Source organism: Strix aluco, chromosome 2, assembly GCF_031877795.1.
Source record: "Strix aluco isolate bStrAlu1 chromosome 2, bStrAlu1.hap1, whole genome shotgun sequence".
NCBI classification, from domain to species: Eukaryota; Metazoa; Chordata; class Aves; order Strigiformes; family Strigidae; genus Strix; species Strix aluco.
This window is the reverse complement of record NC_133932.1, coordinates 115,527,686-115,547,105: the sequence shown is the minus strand read 5'-3', so window position 1 is coordinate 115,547,105 and position 19,420 is coordinate 115,527,686. Positions and strand designations below refer to the sequence as shown.

The following is a 19,420-nucleotide window of genomic DNA, read 5'->3' as shown; positions in this document are numbered from 1 at the left end:
TCTACAGTTGCCCAGAAATGGGGAGCCCTTCAAGTTTTGGGAATGTTGGTTGTTTGATGCTACTGCTTTCACAGCTCAGCGCCTGATAATCATCTGCCTGGAATGGACTCATTTCAGTAGTGTTCTTCCAAGGGCATCTGAATGTACTCTGATAGCTCTTTTGTAAAGAAATGTGTAAAAATAGCCTGTGTTGGCACTGTGAGCAAGGCCAAAGACAAGTGGTCTCATGACAATGAAAGCAGATGACAATAGCATGAACCTCTGGAAACCAAAAGCTCTTAGTGATACAAGAGAAATCTTGTTTATGAGAAAAAAAAAAAAAAAAAGGCTCACTGGCATGAGGGGAAGCGAAGTAGAAATTTTAGAAGCAATCAGTTTTTGAGGTTAAAAGTGGCCTTGATATTACCGTGGGGGTTATTAGGCACTAGAGTAACACAAATAATCAACAGCACTTCTTCCACTGTGCTTTTCTGCAGGCACTCCTTTAATTGGTGTTAATTAGCATGGTCTTAACTACTATGAAGTGTGTGTAACCCTTCAGCAAAGAGCAGCGTAGAATCATCATCAGGTAGAATATTTCTGGGGCACCAGGGGAGAATCTTGAAACAGGGCAGAACATGCTCTGGGTGGGTGGCCAGTCCTTTGGCTACTGTGGGGTGCAGAGCCTGAGCTGTACCTCTGCTGCCAGCACAAACTCTGCACCCGTGGGAAGCAGGGAGCAGTTCTTCCCCATCCTTGTCCCCACACTGATGAGGGTTCACTTTCCTCAGGAACACCTCACCTCTGGTAGAGCAGAGCTGGCAGTGTTACTCTGCTGCCCTTGTTTTGAGTTTTCATGTCACTGGTGGGACTGGGGCTGAGGATGTCCAAAGAAGCGCATAGCAGGTTGGGTACCTGGGCTCTTGCGTGGGTGAAAAAGTAAGAGGGAGGACGAGAGGAAAGCGAGGAAAAACATGACTTGTCATTGCATGTGTTATCTGAGAGGTGCATTGAAGGGGAAGAGGACTGAGTGCAGCACCAGTCAGTGCACAGCCCTGCTTGCCACCGAGGTTCAGCCCTGCTGCCTGTGTGTGGGTGTCCAGGGCCACCCGGGCTGCCCTTGGGCATCAGCCCTGCAGCCGGGGCCAGCAGGTCCTGTGGTGGCTCCGTCCCCCCGCGGTGCTGGGCTCTGAGACCACGGACCCATCCCCCTCCTTTCGAGTATCAACCCACTGGCCTCCTCCATGTTGTTTCCTGCTGGCTTGTGTTATCTCCCTGATAAAAATAAAGCAGCCCCTGAATGGGTTATTTATCTTCTAAACGCTTACATGCTTGTAACGCAGCGTGCTGCGGAAGCAGTTTTGTGGGAGCCAGGGCAACGGTTTGCAGAGACTGAAGCATCCACACAACCGTTTGCAGGTTTGAGGCTCATTTAACATCAGCCTGTGGTGGAACACCTTCCTTCTCTGAAACTTTCTTCCACTTGAAAAGCCCAAAAGGCCTAACCCAGACCTCAAAGCTCCGTTGGAGCACTTTGGTTTCAGGGTTGGCTGTTGCTTGATCCACAAGCTGCACTTCAACGCTGACAGTGGAGGGATGTGTCCAGGTGTGGGAAACAAAATAGTCGGAGGTAAAAGAGTAAATAATTTCCTTTCTTTCACGACTCAAGTCCCTTGCTGCAGGGAGGGTGTGTGAAGCAGGGGCCTGTTGCAGTGGTGCGGGGTGTGGATGCCCGCCCTCCCAGACACAGCGGGACTTGCGCTGCCCTCCCCCTGCCTCGGGCGCGGGTGACGCGCGGCAGGTGCTGCCCTGCCCTGCCCGCCCCCAGCCCTGGCCCGCAGCTCGCACGGCCCTGCCCGGGCGGTGCCGCCACCGCCCCCCGCTGCCTGCGCCCACGAGGGGCCACCCCACGGCCTGGCAACGGGGAGGAAGGGCGGGGGTACAGCCGGGGTGGGCGGAGGGGAGGGAGCTGTGGGGGGGGCCGCTGGGCGGGGCTGACGGGGGAGGTGGCGGGGCTGGGGGCGGTACAGCCCGGGGGGCGGCCCCGCGCGCCGCGCTGCCGGCGGAGCCTTTAAAAGCCGCCGCCGGCCGCCCGCGCCGGGCGGTACCGGGTGTGCGGAGCCGAGCGGAGCCGAGCCGAGCGGAGCCGAGCCGTCCGGGCCGCCCCTCCCATGCGCCTGCCGAGCATGTCCCAGCCCTTCCTGCTGGCGCCCATCGCCGAGTGCGCCCCGGGACCGCCCGGCGCCCAGGTCCGCCTGGCGGTGATGGGCGCCCGCGGCGTCGGCAAGAGCGGTGAGTGCGGGGGGCGCGGGGCTGCCCGGCCCCCCTTCCCCTGTCCGTCCCCCCTTCTGTCCCCTGTCCGTCCGTCCGTGGCGCCTAACGCGGCCACTCTCTGTTTCAGCCATGGTCGTGCGGTTCTTGACGAAGCGGTTCATCGGGGACTACGAGCCCAACACAGGTGAGGCAGCGGGCGGCGGGGCGCGGCGGGGACCCCCGCGGCCGCGGCTTGTGCCTGACGGTTCTCTGCTCCCCAGGCAACCTCTACTCCAGGCTGGTCCGTCTGGACGGGGACCACGTTGCCGTGCAGATCCAAGACACGCCGGGGTGCATCCAGGTACGGAGACGCTTCGGATCGATCGGTTTCTCTCTGCCAGCTAAAGGCTCAGCTTTTGAGTCCTGGTTTCCTACAAGGCCAGACTTAGTCTCCTGAGACAGAGCTCAGGCTTCTCTTTGGACTTGTTTAACGGTGCTGTCTCTGATTCAGGCTTTATACTCTCACAACCCGGTGCCAGATTTGTGTCTCTGTCGTACCGCAGGTGCAGGAAGACTGCGTGCAGGTGCTTGACTCCCTGTCCAGGTGTGTGAAGTGGGCAGAGGGCTTCCTCCTGGTTTACTCCATCACAGACTACAGCAGCTACCAGTCAGTCCAACCTCTCTACCAGCACATCCGCAAGGTCCACCCAGATTCCAGGACTCCCATCATTATCGTGGGGAACAAAGCAGACCTCCTCCACGCCAGGCAAGTACAGGCAAAAGAGGGACTACAGCTGGCAAATGAACTGGGCAGCCTATTCTTGGAAATCTCCACAAGTGATGACTCCCAAGGCGTCTGTGATGTTTTCCAGTATCTTTGCAAGGAGGTCAGCAAACTACAGCATGTGGGCAGCACGGACAGGAGGCGGTCGTCCATCATCCCTCGTCCCAAATCTCCCAACATGCAAGATCTAAAGAGACGTTTCAAACAGGCTTTATCTTCCAAAGTCAAATAAACACCCCTGATGAGATCTTGTGTGACTCAACAGACTTTATTTTTGTAAACTAGTTAATAAAAATCTTTATTTTTGTACTAATGTCAGCAGTATGGAAGTAAGTATGTTGAAGCTTGCAGTTTTGTTGCCATTCTTTCTTGTTTGACTGGTTTGGTTATTTTTACAAAAAAAAAAAAAAAGCTGCATAGCAACTAAATAGAGGTAGTTGGAGAAAGGAAATTTTTCCAGGAGGTTTTGATTCCATTTCTGGTTTTGGGCTGGGATTTGCTGTTTTAAACTGCTCAAATGACTTTTTTTGGGCCTCAGTTTCCTGTTTGTAAAATGGGAGTGATGATGGTGTAACACTCACCTGCCTTTATGAAATGCTTGGAAAGACTTTGATGGAAAGCTTTACATGGAGAGGAAAAAAAAAAGGCTTTATTAAACATGAAAATATAAAACTGTCTGTAAGCATTCTGATTATAATAGGATCTCTGTTCTCTCTCAGTGACTGCTGTTTTTCTTGCACCTATAATCACCTGAATGATGATAAGCTGTTGGGAATGAGTTCGAATTTCTGACGTGCTTTAGAGATCTATCCCACAGAATTAATCTTTTGAGCCCCAAGCATTTAACAGGAGGGTTGAGTTTCTCGTAGGGATTACTGTGGGACAAAGTGCTGAGCAATCCTCAGCAGAGGAGTGTGTGGGATGGCTGCTGCTTTCTCTGGAGATGTGTGATAGGAAGGGCTGATGTGTAGGTTCCCTTAACAGAAAATAACTATATTTAAAATGGATTACATCTGTATCTTCCCCAGGGCAATTTTGTAGCCATTGGAAACAGGTCAGACCTTTTACTCTTATTTCACATTAGTTCTAAACCATAATAGAGTGTTTTTTATTAACTGCTTGCTGGATGTCTGAGCATGGAACATGGGTTTTGCACTTCAAATATGCCTCTGAAGTATGTGCATGGTATTGGTGAAAAATAAAGCTCTGCTCCATGCTGAGTAGGAAGTGTGGAAATGGAGTAGTCTGTACAGAGGGAAACTGGCTGTCCCCACTCAAGCACAACTCCAGTACGACTTAATTTTTTTTTAAATCTCATAGATTAAGTCCAAAGACTGTTTTCTTCTTCCCTTCTGTTAGGAAAGGCAGGTCGCTGCTGAGTAAGTCCCTGTGCTGCAGGGACACTGCTGTGCCTTAGTGGTTTCTGACCCCTGGGACTTGAAGCTTTCTGGGACAGCTCCACTCTTGATCTGCAGATGAAAGTCTTCCTGATAGTGGTAATCCAGGGAAGGGTGACTGAGCAAGTTAAAGATGATGCTCTGTGAGGAAGCATCAGAGGCCTGTGTTAGCACTGGGTAGGGGTGTGGGGTGCCAAGCAGCACTATTCCCCATCTAGGGCCACGTGCACAACATCAGTCCAGACACATTAGCTGTGTATCTCCTCTCTGAAGGCTCTATGCTGCCCTACCAAAGGGAACGGGAGAGTCGAAGGGAGGCAGCTCCAGACCTGCAGGAAATGACTGAAACTGGGCCTGCAAACTGGGTCCAAAACTCTTGAGTTAATTCATGGAAGTGCATGGTGACAGCCTGGACAAATCAAAGTACTGTTTAAAACACATTTTAAATATTCCATTGCTGTGAGATTTGCTCTGCCAGGCCCAGGACTCTGAGGGGAGCAGGGGGATGATGTTGACGAGAATGAGCATGTCCCTGACAGACTCAAACTTACCACATGGGCCACATGTTCACAGGGAAATTTGAAGGGGAGTTGAAAAATCACAAGTGGATATTTATGCAGCATTTCACTGTCCTGAAATCAGGGATAACAAATTATTTCCAAGAGAAATTACCACTGATACTGTTTTGGTTGTTATTTAAACTGTAGATTTTGTCTTTGGAAATGATGAAGCTTGATTTTCTACTCATGTATCCAGTAGAGTTCCACTGAGCAAGTTGTTAAAGGTATACAGCTCATACATGGGCACAAAATATGCTAAAAAGGCAGGTAACATGTACTGGACCTGTCTGCATCTCACTGTGGACCTCAAAGGCTGGGTGAAAAAGGGTGTTAGGCACCGACTTCCAGTGCTTCCCACTGCCCCTGGTGAAGCAGGAGCTCAGGGCCCTGCTGTGGTACAGGGGGAGAGTTTGTACAGGAGCTGGTGAACACATGATGGGGAGGGATGGGATGGGCAGGAGCAAGAGGGTAAATACAGTCGTTTGCTCTATCTCTGCTATGGGGAGAATCTAAAGAGATGCCCCTCATTATGTAGGCACCCACATTCAGGTGGAAGCACAGACAAACCCTCCTGTCCCCTTCCCACGCTCCCCATGCTGTTGGGCTGGTTCAGCTGCATGTTGGGAGCAGGATGAGGCCCCTCGGGGTTGTAATGGGGAATCTCACTGGCTAAACCATGCCCATGGCAAGGAGGGAAGGCTGCTCTGACCTGCCTCCAGTCTAAGGCAGCAGCTGAGCTGGGGCATTCTGCATAATGCTTTTGGGTACAGGTACATAAATTAGGTATTTAAGCTGTTTGTCAGACTTTGCCCTGGCTGGCACAGATTTACCTTCACCCAGAAGTTTTCAGCCCGTGTGACCCTGAGCTGGCAGACAAAGCACAGGAGAAGCCCGCTGGCTTCCAACTCTTTTTGCCCTGGCATTTTCTTCAGTTCTGGGCAAGCAGACAAAGAGGGGCACAGTGGGGAAGGGAGGGAAAAGCATCTCTCAAGTACTAACAGAGGAGCTCCAAAGCCTTGTTTCTCTTGGGCCAAGGCCACTCATGCCCTCCCTACTGAATACTTTCCATCACCAGTCTCTAAGCCCTTCACACAGAGGCCAGGATGGCTTCAGGAGAGTAAGTGGGGCATGGCCCAGCCTTTCTCCTTGATCAGAGGGAAATATGCATCTGCCTCCTTCCTCCCACCACCTCCATTATAAAACAGAATCACGGCAATTTACCCTGACAAGACGGATGAGTGGGTTTTCGGAAGCAGGGACGTGTGCGGCATCACACACTATTATGGCTGCTACTACATCAGCATCTCCCCACTGTTGGGCTATTTTGTCTAGTTATCTCCCAGCACTGAAATCAACCAGTAATGCTTTAAGACTTCATGAATTTTAAAATAGCTGCTGCCGTCAATCTGTTCCATGTGCTTCAGTTCAGGAACTGCAGATCCCTAGACAGAGATAGGGATGTTTTCTTCAAAGAGCTTTACAGATGTCCCCTCACTTTCTGTCCTGCTTGATCAGCCTGGACCCAGGCTGCTTCCTTGCTGCCTCTTGGCAGGGACTTGGCTATCAGCACACATGATGGTCAGTGCCACAGGTCCATGCTGCATTTCTGTGGTTTGTTCAGATGAAAGACTGTGGACAAGATGGACCGTGTTCACACCATGGACAGGAGCTGGGTTCCAGCTTCAGACAGGGAACAAAAGTGGTCGAGGCATGAATGGACAGATGACTAGAAACAAATCTGCATCCCATATCTGGACCTCATATATAAACCAATTTTATTCCTGGAGGACTTCAATAGCTTTTGGTGAAGCTGCTGTTTATTTAGGAAGGTCTGAGTAGGTTCAGAATAAAGGCCTTTAGGGGAAGTTGACCTTTTGCAGCAGTTGTTGCACTTGGCACATGACTGCTGGTGACTCACACCAGTAAGACAGTAGGATCTCTTCAGTTGCTCCTAAAGCCAGGACCCAAAGTCAGTTGTCCTTCTAGGAGCAATATCTCCAGGGGTGATGGTGTTGCTGCATCACTGCACCGAGGTACATGCAGTCCTCCAAAGAGCCGTCTTCCCGAGGTACTTTCAGAGTGATGTCCCTGGAAAGCTTACTATAAGAGTTAGAGCATGGCTCACAAAACAGCAGCTCAGCTTGGATTTTGGATAATTAGTAACAATTCAGACTTCCAGAAAAGCCCATTGATTCTCACACTTGCTCTTCCACAGCTCTCATCTTTCCACCTATCTAAAAAGAAGGAGATGGCAATGCCTTTTTATTGAAAATTATTTTGAGACAATTGGTTTATGAAGTTTTCTTACTACATTCATTGCTTGGTGCTCTTGACTGAAATAAGTATAAATACATGTTGTGACTTGTTATGCCAGCATGTAATTGTGGAGCATAGCCAGTTATATACCATCTTCCCACACTACCAAAAGGAAAATTAGGATATAGAAATTGAGCATCCATTTCACTGGCCTATGTTACTTGATTTACAACTGAAAAGCTATGTAATAAAGTTTGAATAATGATTATAGACCTCCATAGATGTCACAGCTGCTGTTTTTAAAAATGCACGTAGTTGGTTGCTATTCATATTTTCCTTTCCTGACTGAAAATAACCATCTGTAGGAGAAATCCTCACCCAGAGGCCCTCATGGTGTGAGCTGCTGTGTAAAGGCGGATGCTTTAGCCCCAGAGCCTCATCCTTTGGGCTTTGCTGGGTTAAGTGCTTGGGCAAAGGCATCAGCCCATGTGCCCAGTCTTGCAGGGTCACGGTTCAGCAAGCTGTATTTTGCTCTTTTTCTGTGCACAATATTGCCATTAGAATGTATCTGTGCAGGAAATTGCGCAAGGTTATTTGTCAACCTGCAATACTGGGAAGTGGTAATTAATTCTTAAAGCTGGAATATTTCTCTTCTAAGGTATTTGGCTCTTTCCTCTTTACTAAAAACATCCTCTTCTCAGGTTTCAAATGGTCCTTGTAAACATTTCATAGTAATTTTCCCTTTTGGGATAGTAAGCCAATATCAGGAAATACTGTTTCTGGGAGCAGCTCTGAGAAGAGGGGACTAAACTCTCCCCCAGCTGGGGCAGTGAGGTGAATTACAAACTCCGGTCCCCTCATGCAAACAAATGCCAGAGCAGGCAAAGTGATGTGCCTGTTGTCTAGGGCTCACAGCCCTGAACCCTTCCAGGAGCCTTTAAGAACACAGTTTGACCTGAACCACACTCGGCAAGCAGACTTCCCACTGATACTGTTTCTTTTGATATTGAGAAGTCTGAAGGTCTCTTTAACCCTAGGAAATATAACTGGCAGAAGCCTGAGGAGTGCAGAGATCGTGGAGAAACCACAGTGCAGCAGCATGGTATTGGCAGCCCCTTAGGATCTGAAACAGCTAAGGAGGTGTTGCCTACCTGTTATGCAACAGCAGGCAATAAATATGGATAGAATTAGGCTGATTTGGGTGAAAATAAATGGGTTGCACTCAGCTGCTGGGAAGTCCTGGCTGTCACCCACCATGCCCAGTGCCAGTGATGGGGGCAGCTGCCCCCCCAGCCCCCAGGAGCTAGCCATGGGTCCTGCCCAGCAGATAGGGGGGACTCCCTTCACCTGAACTGAGACATCTCAGCAACTTCTGAGCAAAGTGTTCTCTACAGCCCATGAACATCTGTCCATTTTGCTCCTCCACTGGGAAGAACCACTCTGCGTTAAGTCTCCATCTTGGGCAGCTTTCCCCCTGGTCTGTGCACTCCAGCAATGAGGAGACAGGTCCATGGTCCATATTTATAGTATATCCTCATTATTCACCATCTTCAAGCAGCCACATTTCCTCTATTCACCTCTGAACTGAGTTGGGAAAAAGGTGGCCCAGGCTTTAGACATGAAGTAACCATGAGCACATGCAGGAGGGACATTTGAAGATTTTATATCAGAACTATGACTTTTTTTACCCTTTCTCTCACCTCTTCATGTCTCAGAGAGTATATAGAGGCTAAACCAGAGAGCTTTGTTTGGGTTTACTGCATGCTTCAAGGTGTCCAGTATCCCATTCAATTGACAATGTCCCTGCAGATTAAAAGTGCTTAAAACACAACATTGGTCAAGAGGGAATTTTTCCATCTGTCCAAGTGCTGCTCACATATGTCCTATTAAAAGATCTCTTAATGTACTGTTGTGTGGCTGTTGCACAACAAGGCTTTGGCTGTTATTTAGAATGTGCAGATGAGCTACAGCACCTGCTCTGTGCTAGGGGCTCCCCATCCCTTGGCCACCCAACAGGGGGAAAGATGCTGTAACATTTTAAGGAGGACCTCAAGTAAGCACTGGCGCTTCTGGAGTGAGCACAAGCAGGTGTAATTCTGCAGGTGGGTCTGATTTAATTTTCCTTTAAACAGATACCAGCAAGTGATTTGCTATTAAAAAAGTATATAAAATGTAAAATCTGGAGGTTTATATAGTTTTCTGGCACATAACAAATGGATGCAGAGGGAGCGTGACTTCTGGAGTCCCTTTAGTATTTAAATAGAAAGATACAAACGCAAGAGGTAGTCTGAGTCTCACGTGCCTATCTCATGCCAATGCTCATGGCGTAGAAGGGCCTATTAGAATTAAGGGTTATTGATAGGTGTCAGAGGTCTGTGCTAATTCAGACTCATACCTTGAAGATAAAATATGCATCTGATTGTTGAGATGACTGCTAATTTTAGCTCTGGTTTTGAATAATGGAATAGCATTATTAGTCTGATGTAAAACTGCCCATATTTCTTATGCAAAATTACCATCTCAGTAGTGAAACAACGTACTTTGATTTGCCTAGATACTAAAGAACAGCGGACAATAAATATGCATGCAATTAGGCTAATCTGAGTGAACAAAGAGGTATTGCCTAATATAGCAAAAATTTCAAGAACTGGTGCATCAGGTGCAATGAATTGTTTTCCCTGGCTTTTGATTGTTTCAGAGATTTCTGAGCAAGCTTGCTTAGAAGAGTTATAGTCCATTTGCCTTTGTTAATGAGATGTTCAGATACAAAGCTGATAAAATATAAGTGAGATCTGAAGCAGAACTGAGTTATTTTAATCTGGGCAATGAGCTATCTTGCTGGCTGCATCATCCTCTTGCACAGTAAGGGGAAAACACAGGAAGAAACTGGCACTTTCAGCGGTCCACCTCCACATGGACACAGGAGAGAAGGAGAGGTAAGGAGAGGTCACATCTGCTCCCCGCCACGCTGCACAGACACGTGCCTCAAGCTGTACAAAGGGAATTGATAATTACAGAAGCTTCTTATGTGTAGGTAATATGGTGGGCTCCACCTTTGACTGCTCATGCCCTCCCTGGTCCTCAACATCCTCCTAGTAGGAAGCTGATCTGGGGGAAGTGACTTACAGCCACAGGGGAGGCTTTCCCTGGAAATCGACCGTAAGTCTCCATGGCTGTGCCTATGCTGTCAGCTGAAAGAGGGCTGCTAACTAAATCCCACTCCCAGGGCCCAGTGGACTGGTCCATACACACTCTGGTTGAAGCTAACTGTCCCTAGATTAGCCAGGTCTACACAAAATAGTATTCAGTCCTGGGTCTCTTCTGGGGCCTCTGGGATACTAAGGACCCTAATGATAATTTTTTTCCTTTTTTTTCCACCCCTGCAGTTCAAAATATCCAAAATTATTTGAGAGATGTGTTTGAGCCTATGAGAGTGGTATTTTTATAATGCAAAACAGTCTTTGTGTTGTCTTGCATGAACCTTGTAGAGTCATTTTAGGGTGCAATGCCCAATAGGGTCCTGTTAAAGGTTGTGTGGGAGGAACCTAACACCACCCTGTCCATTCTGTCTGTTGGGGACAACTTGTGGGAATCATTTGTTCCCAGAGCTGTGCCTGGGCACTGGCTTGGAGGGAGCTGGCTGGGTCCACCCAAGGCAGATCTAGGCACTGAGCTGTCAGCTGGAGTGGGTGGTCAGAGGTCCACCACAGATGTCCACTCCATGACCCTCCTTCAGGCCCCTGAAGAGACAAACCTGTTCACTCCAGTGAAGACCAGGATTTTTCTCTATAGCTCACCACTAACATGGAGACTTTGGCTCCATTGTCTTTGTCATTCCCCTTATGTAGGTGCAGGCTGGTTTTAGACCTCTCTTAAGCCACCTCTTTGCCAGACTACCCAAACCCATGTCCCTCAGCACATCCTTGCAGATCATGCACTCTAGGCCACTGACCATCTTGGCAGCACTCCAGTGGACTTTCCCCAGTTTCTCAATGACTTCTTGAACTGGGGATCCCAACATGGGACAACGTTTCTGGGGTAGCCTCACCAACACTGAGTAGAAAGGGAATAATAACTACCCTCCAACTGCCAGTCACGTTGCTCCTAACACATCTCCAGTATACAGTTTGCCCGATTCACATTACATTCTCACTGAAGGCTCATAGTAAAGCCCAGATCCTTTCCTTCATGGCTGTTATGTAGGCAGTAGGATACCATCCTACACCAAAGCATAGGGTTTGCACTGCTCCTGTTGAACTCTGAGGGGTTTCTATTGACAGAGGTCCCAAGTTTCTCAAGGTCCCTCTGGATTGAAGTTTTACCAGGTCTGCCAAATGGAGATGGATATAATTGCTTCTAATCTATTACTATCTGTAAATGTGCTGGAAGTGCCCTCTGTGTCATCAGCCTGGTGACTGATTAAAATATTGAACAATATCAGCTCCTGTGTCATTCCCTGGAGTCCTCTGTTCATTACTGGCTGCCAGATGGCCCATCACAACATTGATTACTATTCTTTGACCTAATGGTCCAGCTAATTTTCAGTCCATCTAACAGTTTGCTCATCCAACTCATGTTTGCTCAGGTTTTGCATGAAAATGCTGCAGGAAGCTTTCCAGTTGTCAGAGCTGTCCCTGATCACCATGAGTTTCTAATGACAGACAGCAGCCATAAAGTCACATCAGCACCCTCAGGTAAATCCCGTCTGCTTACCTGGATCTAAATACTTACAGCTTCTCTGGGTAGACCTTCATTTGTTGCTCCTCCCATTGGTTGTTTGTTCCTCTCCTTCCCAAATCATGCTGGACATGTGAAGGTGTGGGAGTAAGCTTTGCCAGTGAAAATGTATGCAAAAAAGCCATTAAATGCTTTGGTCTTTTGCTTATCATCTGTCAGTGGGTTGTGTCCCCCATTCATTGGTGGACCCACAATTTTTCCACATTTCCTTTTGCTGCTACCATATCTGTAGCATCCCTTCATATTTCTCTTTGTCCCTAGCCAGTCTAAACTCCAGCTGAGCTTTGTCCTTTCTGATTTCATACCAGAGGGAATGAACAATGCTTGCATATTCCTTTTGGTTACTTGCCCATGTTTCCAATTGTTGTTATCTCTTATTTTGCATGTCAGTTAATTGAGGAGATACTTTTTTAAACAAATTCCAGGTCTTTCTGCACAAGGGGATGGTCTGCTCCTGAGCTATCGTTTTCACACCCCCTGGACCACAGTTACTCTTCTCTGACCTCCCAGGCCTTCACCTGGGCTTAGGGTAGCAGGCCACAAGCATTCCTCCTTGGGATCCCACCTCCATCAGACTGCAATGCTCCACCTATTTGTACTTAGAGCCCATGGCACCAGCCCAGATCTCATCTCATCTCTGAGAACCATGGACTTAGTGCTGAGGAGCCCTCCTGCCCTCAGGCATTTCCACAGCTCAGCTCCCTCTCTGCAAGGCTTGTCTTCTCCATGTCAGCGGTAGAGAAGACAGCAAATAATGGATTTAAGCTGCAGCACAGGGATTTAGGCCAGAAATTTGGAAATAATTTCTAAGGGTCTGGACATTTAGCTCCAGAAAAGGAGCACAACAATCCCATAAGATCTCACCCTTCAGAATTTTTAAGAACAGTCTAGAGATATATATATAAAAAGAAGAAAGAAGAGGGCAGTGGGGTTAGGTGTTCCTGCTCTGGGGCTGGCAAAGCTGGGTGAGTTCCTGAGCTCTGCTCAGCCCCAGCTTTCTGTCATCTCTTCAATGTACTATCTTCTGCTTTGTTCAGTTATGAGTCTCTGCCCATTTCAGCTCCTTTCTCCACATGACCAGGTCCTCAAGGGCCCTTCCTGATCCTCACATTTTCTGGGCTGGAGAAATGCATTTCATTCTTTCACTGTCAGGAGCTCCATCTCTCATGGCTTGAAATACGATGGAGCCACACTAGTGGGTGCCTGTGAGGGCACGACCTCCTTGGAGAAATGGCCTCTTTTCCTTTCCTGTGGGGCTGTAGGCTGCCTGCTGACTCATCAGCCAGTCTTCCCAGAGCACCCAGTGAAGCACAGGGAGGGTGGGCTGCTGAGCGTGAAAGGGATCTGGGAAAACAAAACAGAACAGGTCTTCCCCTGGCACGGCTGCCCCCCACCAGTTTTGGGATTATCGCTGGGCGGGATGGATCTGGCACCCTCCCTCTGGATGCTGGGAGCAGCTCCCATTTGGGGGGAAACCCATGCCCTCCAGAATGACCATCAGTTGTGGCTTGGACACTGCCGAGGGGCATTTTTAGATTACTTTAGAGAATTTAGATTAATTTAGAGAAGCAAATACTGGCAGAAATCTGGTCTAATCGGTATAATTTCCACTTCCAATAGTAACTCCTTTAGATCTCCCGATGTTGAAAAGCAACAGAGCTGTGGTCTGTGGTCAGGACACTTTCTCCATCTCTAGTTCAACAGCACATCATGGAAACATTGAACCACCTCATCAATCATTATCAAATGTGGGATGCGGGGCTCTGTACTCACTGGAGAGAAAGTCTCTGGGGCTCAGGGTGCAGCTTGACTCCCTAGGGGAGGCTCCAGCAGGAGCTGCCCCCACCTGCGCTGCCCACCCTCCTCTTCCCCAAAAGCTATGACCAAGCCTGGGCTGAAGATCTTCACTTCATTGTGTGCGTCTCTGGGAAAAACAGTGGCATCTAATCACACTCACCCTTCCCCAGCCCTCCTGCAGGTCAGGTTTACCCCACGGGAGCCACAGTTAAGGACACTCACTGCCATCCCAAGTCACAAATCAGTATCTCTGCCCCAGTTAGCTAAAGCCAGATGTAATAAAAGCAATACCAACCCCAAACCTCCAAATTTCCTAAGGAAACCAACCTTTAAATGGTGAGCTTGTACAAAGGGCAGTTTCACAGCTCTTCAAAAGGTGTTTATAAAAACATTAACCCATGAGTGTCCACTGCTTTGTTTTAGTTCCCAGCGAACATTTAGGATTTGCTGCAAAACTGTAAGCAAGGTGGGATCTAGTTTTGGGATGGTATTTTGCATACTGCAAAGGGTAAGGGAGAGAAAGAGGATGTTTCTTTTGTGGGACAAGTATTTTACACATAAAAGTGTGCGCTCAAGCAAGGAAATTATGGACCCTACAACACAACTGCTGTAATAGTTTAAAGCATTTAAACAACATTTAAAATGGGGAAACCTCAGGAGTCTCTTGCAGTTTGTCAATACCAATTTCTGTCCTAAGAACACTTCAGAACCTCAAACACCTTAATGAAAGATTTCCCAAAGCAAATGGAAACTCAGAAGACTTATGTTTCTTATATTTCTTATATTTCCTTTCTGCTCCTGACCATAAACTCTATATCCACAAGCAGCTAGACTGATAGAAGATTTTATTACTGACAAACACTGACAGTGTTTCTCCTGCCTGAATAATAAAGACAGATTCACATAGCCATTGCTGCTGCTCTCAAGAAAATGCAGCTTTCCTCACCAAAAATCAGAGGCAAGCCAGACTTCTTATTCGTTTTTCTAAATTATTTCTAATGTTATAAATTTTGGCGCTTACAGTACAAGTCCCATGGTGTGACTTTTACTTAAAAACCCTCGACTCCTGGAGATAAATCTCTCCTGTCATTCAAGGCAAATTGCTAGCCTTCACAGGTGAAAAGAAAAGTGATGGTCTATGATCTAATGTGACCCAAAGGCTCAGAAAATGAGAGGGCATCCTGAGCTCCAAAGCTTATTTTTCAAATTGTATGATTTTTAAATCAATCTACTGATGCAGAGACAGAAGTAGGAAGGAGGGAGAATGGCTTGCGGTGATTTTTTTCCCTTCTCCAGCTTTTCTGTACTTTAAAGGAATGGCCATCCAATCCATGGGAGTGAGCTCGGGTAAGTGGTGTTAGCAGAAGTTATTGGCTCATGAAAACCGGGGACCTGCAGCTCTTGGAAGGACCCTCCTGGGAGCTTCAGACAGGGACCACCTATGCTCTGGGAAGGGAAGTGCTGGTTACTGTACATCACCTACTTGGTTTCTTGTTGCCCTTTCCTTTCTCCAGGATTGTTGAGCCTCTTGATTCATCCCTTATGCTCAGAGAAAATGTTGCTCACTGGGTACTCAGACAGCTTTGTTTAATCTTCCCGAGGCTGTGCTCAGAGGCTTGAGCAAGTTGTTACTAGCAACAGCTCTAGTTTGAACCAGGCCCTTGTTGCTATTAACACCAGGCAGAGGGTCATGCTCAGCTGAGAGAGCCAAAGCAGACAGCTGAGGAAGGAAACGTGCAAGAAGCAGAAACCTTGTGGCCACAAACCTTAACTGGGTGTTGCTGCCTGGGGGAGGTCGCATAGAGAAGGACAGAAGCTACTGACACTGCCTTAGCTGTGACTCAGAGAAATAAACCTCTAAAGAGGGTGGGATGTGGGCATTAGTCTCATCTCCTAAAAAGAGCTTAATAAGCACTATAGGGATCAATAACATGTGAACAACCACGGAAGGCTCTCGCCCCAGGGCTAGTAGGGTCCATCCCCACCAGAAATTTATAACAATCAGGAAAGTCTTTCTGAGTCTTGTTTGCCTCTGTGCACAGGCTAACACTAAGCCCAGGAATCACAACACACTTGAGCAAGATATATCACTGCAGCAGGAGCTGATGGGTCAGCAGGTAATTGGGTTTGTCTCTGCTGCAGTGGCCTAAATAGGTGATAAATGGTCCAGCCAGATGGAAAAGAGGTGCTGTCATCCCCTATACTCTTTCTGAGGGAAGGGGTCTCGAGGGGGTGGCCTCTGGGAGCCTTCTGGAAGGGAGAAGTGTTTGCACACATCCATGGGGACATCCTGCACACCTGCTCAGTCAGGACACTGAGGCCTGGAAAGTGACAGGTTTCCTCGGACCTTTGTGCTCTGGGCCGACACACCTCCCAGTACAGTCTCAAAGTGATGGCTGACATTTGTTTTTTTCTTCAGAACCCCCAGTTGCATTAGGCAATCCTAAACACCATGTTTCCAACTCCTGTGTGCTTGACCTTTCCTCCAGAGCCACCTCTGCTATGTGGCTGCTGTCTGGTTTTGGCAGGGCTGGGTTTAATGCCTGTGGAGCCCAGACTTGCCTCCTTCTGTCAGCAGGGCACAATGACCCACACGCCTGGGCTGCTTCAGTTTGCCCTCCAGAAATTTCCACTGGTCAGATGAGGAGAGAATGTAATTTGCTGGTTTAACTTCCCACAGATTACTCTGAAGACACCAGTCAAGATGCAGCTGGCTTGTGGCTTTTAAGAAAAGTGCTAGGAGACTTCTGCAGTGTGGCTGCTGATGCTCAACTGAGCCAGAGAAGCTGTGAGAGAGAGTGAGATAAACTGTGAAATGCTGCCGTGGGCTATTTCACCAGCTCTTCCTTGCAGAGGCAAACACCACATATCCTCCGACCTCATTTCTTAGCTCATCTGTCCACCGTAAATGTCTTGCAAGGACATCACGTTTGATGAGTGGCATTGGGAGAAAGATTTTCAGTTCTCAACCTCCCTTCTGCCATCCTCTGCTGACTAAGCTGCTGCCAAGAGCAAGTGGTGATGATGGTACCAGTGACCACAGATGTAGGGGTGTGGGTGTGTGTTGGCTCCCAGTGCTCTCCACCCCACGTGCTGTGTCCTTACACAAGTGTTGGGGAAGGTACTTGACACAAACATTTTCCACCTAAAGCAATGAAACAGAATCTTGATGACATCATTTGCCAAGAAGCTGCAGATAAAGAGCTTCTTTTTTTTTTTTCCAAAACAGGGCTACATGTTGTTTTCCCCAACACTGCGCTCAGTGCTGGGGGAACCAAAGGTGCTTGGGGCATGAAGGGTGTGATCAGTGCCATAATGGCTACGCCGTGCATCTTGCCTGGTTGGTAATGTCGGTAATAACACAGCTGGTGTGCTGATACACCCACACAATGCAGGAGGATTTGGCTTCTTTCCTTCTTCCTCATACAAAGTGCAAGTAACTGGTCAAACTGGACTGTCAAACCTGCTTCAGTCTGCTTCTGTTTGCAAAGCAAAACCTCCCAACCTTCCATACAACCCACAGGAAGAATAATTAAGTGAGAGGAATGGACCAAGGGGCCCCGAGAAGTTACTTTTCACAGCTTTTACCTTCTATCTATTGAAACTCTGATGCTTCTAAGTGGATATTGTGCCTTTCCATCATCCAGGCAACTTTGGTATTTGAGCTGCTAAAATCAGAGCCAAGTACTTTCCAAAATGGTAGTGAATTGCTTTGGTTGCCCTGGATCACTCAGCTTCCCCACCTGCTTCATTGAACAGCTGGCCCGTGAGCTGTGATGCCAAACCTTTTTGGGTGCAATGCCTTTAATCCCCAGGGCTCCTGCTATGTTTTGCGGAGAGATGTTCTGATGGTGTTGCATCATTCCTGAAAATTGTTCTCTGTAGTAAGATCAGAATTGTATCTCAGAGCACGAAATCTTATCACTTCTCAAGACAGCTTGAGAGGTAAGGCATTGTGGTATCTGACCTTGAGAAAGAACAGAAGGCTGTACTGGAGGCAAGAGCCACTATGAAGACCTAAGTGCCAAAATGAAGGGTTTATTACAAATGTATTCCTACATCTTCTGTAAAGATTTATCTTTGAATAGATAAATTTCAGTTTGTTCTTAATGTGCTTTCTCATTTTTTAATATTTTCAGACAACTCCCACATACAGGCTGATAGCTATGCCATGTCTTCTTGCAGTCACTGGCTGACTGCATCATAGGCATCTTTGTTGTGTTCACAACCATGCATACAAGTGAACTGAAAAGTCAGGGTTTGACACAAAGAGCATGTCAGAGGATTGACACATAGGTCAACTCTTTTTTTTTTTTTTTTGTGAAAACTGCCTTTATTTTTCAGGAACAGCAAAGTGGTAGTGTTTCTTTTATGAGAGTACAAGTAAAAACAATTTCACTGATTATGGTTAAGAATGAGACCCAAGAAAAACAACCTTTAAGTATAAACCTGTTTTTATGCTACTGCTCATTTCACAAAAGCTTGCTGAGTCGGGTGCTCTTTCTGGCAACCTGAGTGGGAGAGGGATTACATATTCCACACCAAGATGACAGAAAATGCTTCAAATGTTTAGCTTGTTTAGCTGGGGGCTTTTTGAGAACAACTAAGTCTTCATTGATTTTTCTGGAGATCGAAGCTGAACATACGTAACTGGAAAGAACAGTCCCAGGGAGAGCAGAAAAAAGAAATGCATGACACTTTACATTGATTTTGCCATTATATTCTACTGGACAAAGGGAATATAGCAAGAAGAGCCATTACAAATAGCTGTTCCCAAAGGTGGCCTTGATATTTGCAAGTACTCACACACAATTACAGCTTTAAGTACAGTAGCAAGTGGTAGAGCTTTGCTCTTCCCTCTTTATCTTTTAAGTCATAAAATTACACACAGTGCTGCTTAGTCATCCAAAAGATGCCACAGAGATGGGCAAAGCATCCGATGTTCCTTTTTATGGGGGAGGTACTAAAAGGATGGAGAGAAAAACCCTAAGCAGATACAAAGAAAAAGAAGGAAGGCTTTTCCCATGCAGAAGAGATGCTTCTCTGGGTCTTACTGACTGCCAGCAGCTGAACTTTCCAAAATCCTCTAACTCCCAGTTCCTGGAGAACACACTCAAGGTACTGCCTGAGGCACCAAAGAAGTCAGGGTTCAAAATGGGGTTTGCCATTTCCAGCTTCACATTCTGGGCAGTGGAGGATGACCAAATCTGTCAGCTGCTGAAAAATCTCTCCTGAACAGAAGAAAATGTTATTTAAGGACTGTGTAAGATCTGTCCAGTGATTTTTGAGAAAGAGTTACCACCAACAGATTCTGATCTCACTTTTTGTTCCCAATGGAGAAGGAGCAAACTGAAGTTGCCTTTGACTTGATAAAAATATATTCAGGGGTCAGGGATGGGAACAGTGCACACATCTCCTTAAAGAGTAATACATTTGCTTTCTGCCCAGAAAACCTGGTAAGTCCTATTTAGGACTGAATCACTGCTTCTCAAACTTTTATGCACATAACCTCACCTCTATTTGTACTTCTTGATTCATCTGTGGGCTTTCAACCCTATTCCACTTCCAGGATCATGAGCAACTTCATATGTTACCTCATGTGATCATGAACCCTTTTTTGGATCTGTAAGTGTAAAGATATGCTTATGGCCTGAGGA

General features: G+C 47.2%; 1 protein-coding gene across 1 annotated transcript; it reads left to right on the top strand.

Moving 5' to 3' along the window:
• Positions 1 to 2,091: 2,091 nt before the first annotated feature.
• RASL11A (RAS like family 11 member A) lies at positions 2,092 to 3,691 on the top strand. The gene is made up of 4 exons (XM_074816982.1): positions 2,092 to 2,271; positions 2,381 to 2,437; positions 2,514 to 2,593; positions 2,796 to 3,691. The coding sequence occupies exons 1-4, from the start codon at positions 2,151 to 2,153 to the stop codon at positions 3,246 to 3,248; spliced, it is 711 nt and encodes a 236-aa protein (XP_074673083.1). The 5' UTR covers positions 2,092 to 2,150; the 3' UTR covers positions 3,249 to 3,691.
• The last annotated feature ends 15,729 nt before the right edge of the window (positions 3,692 to 19,420 follow it).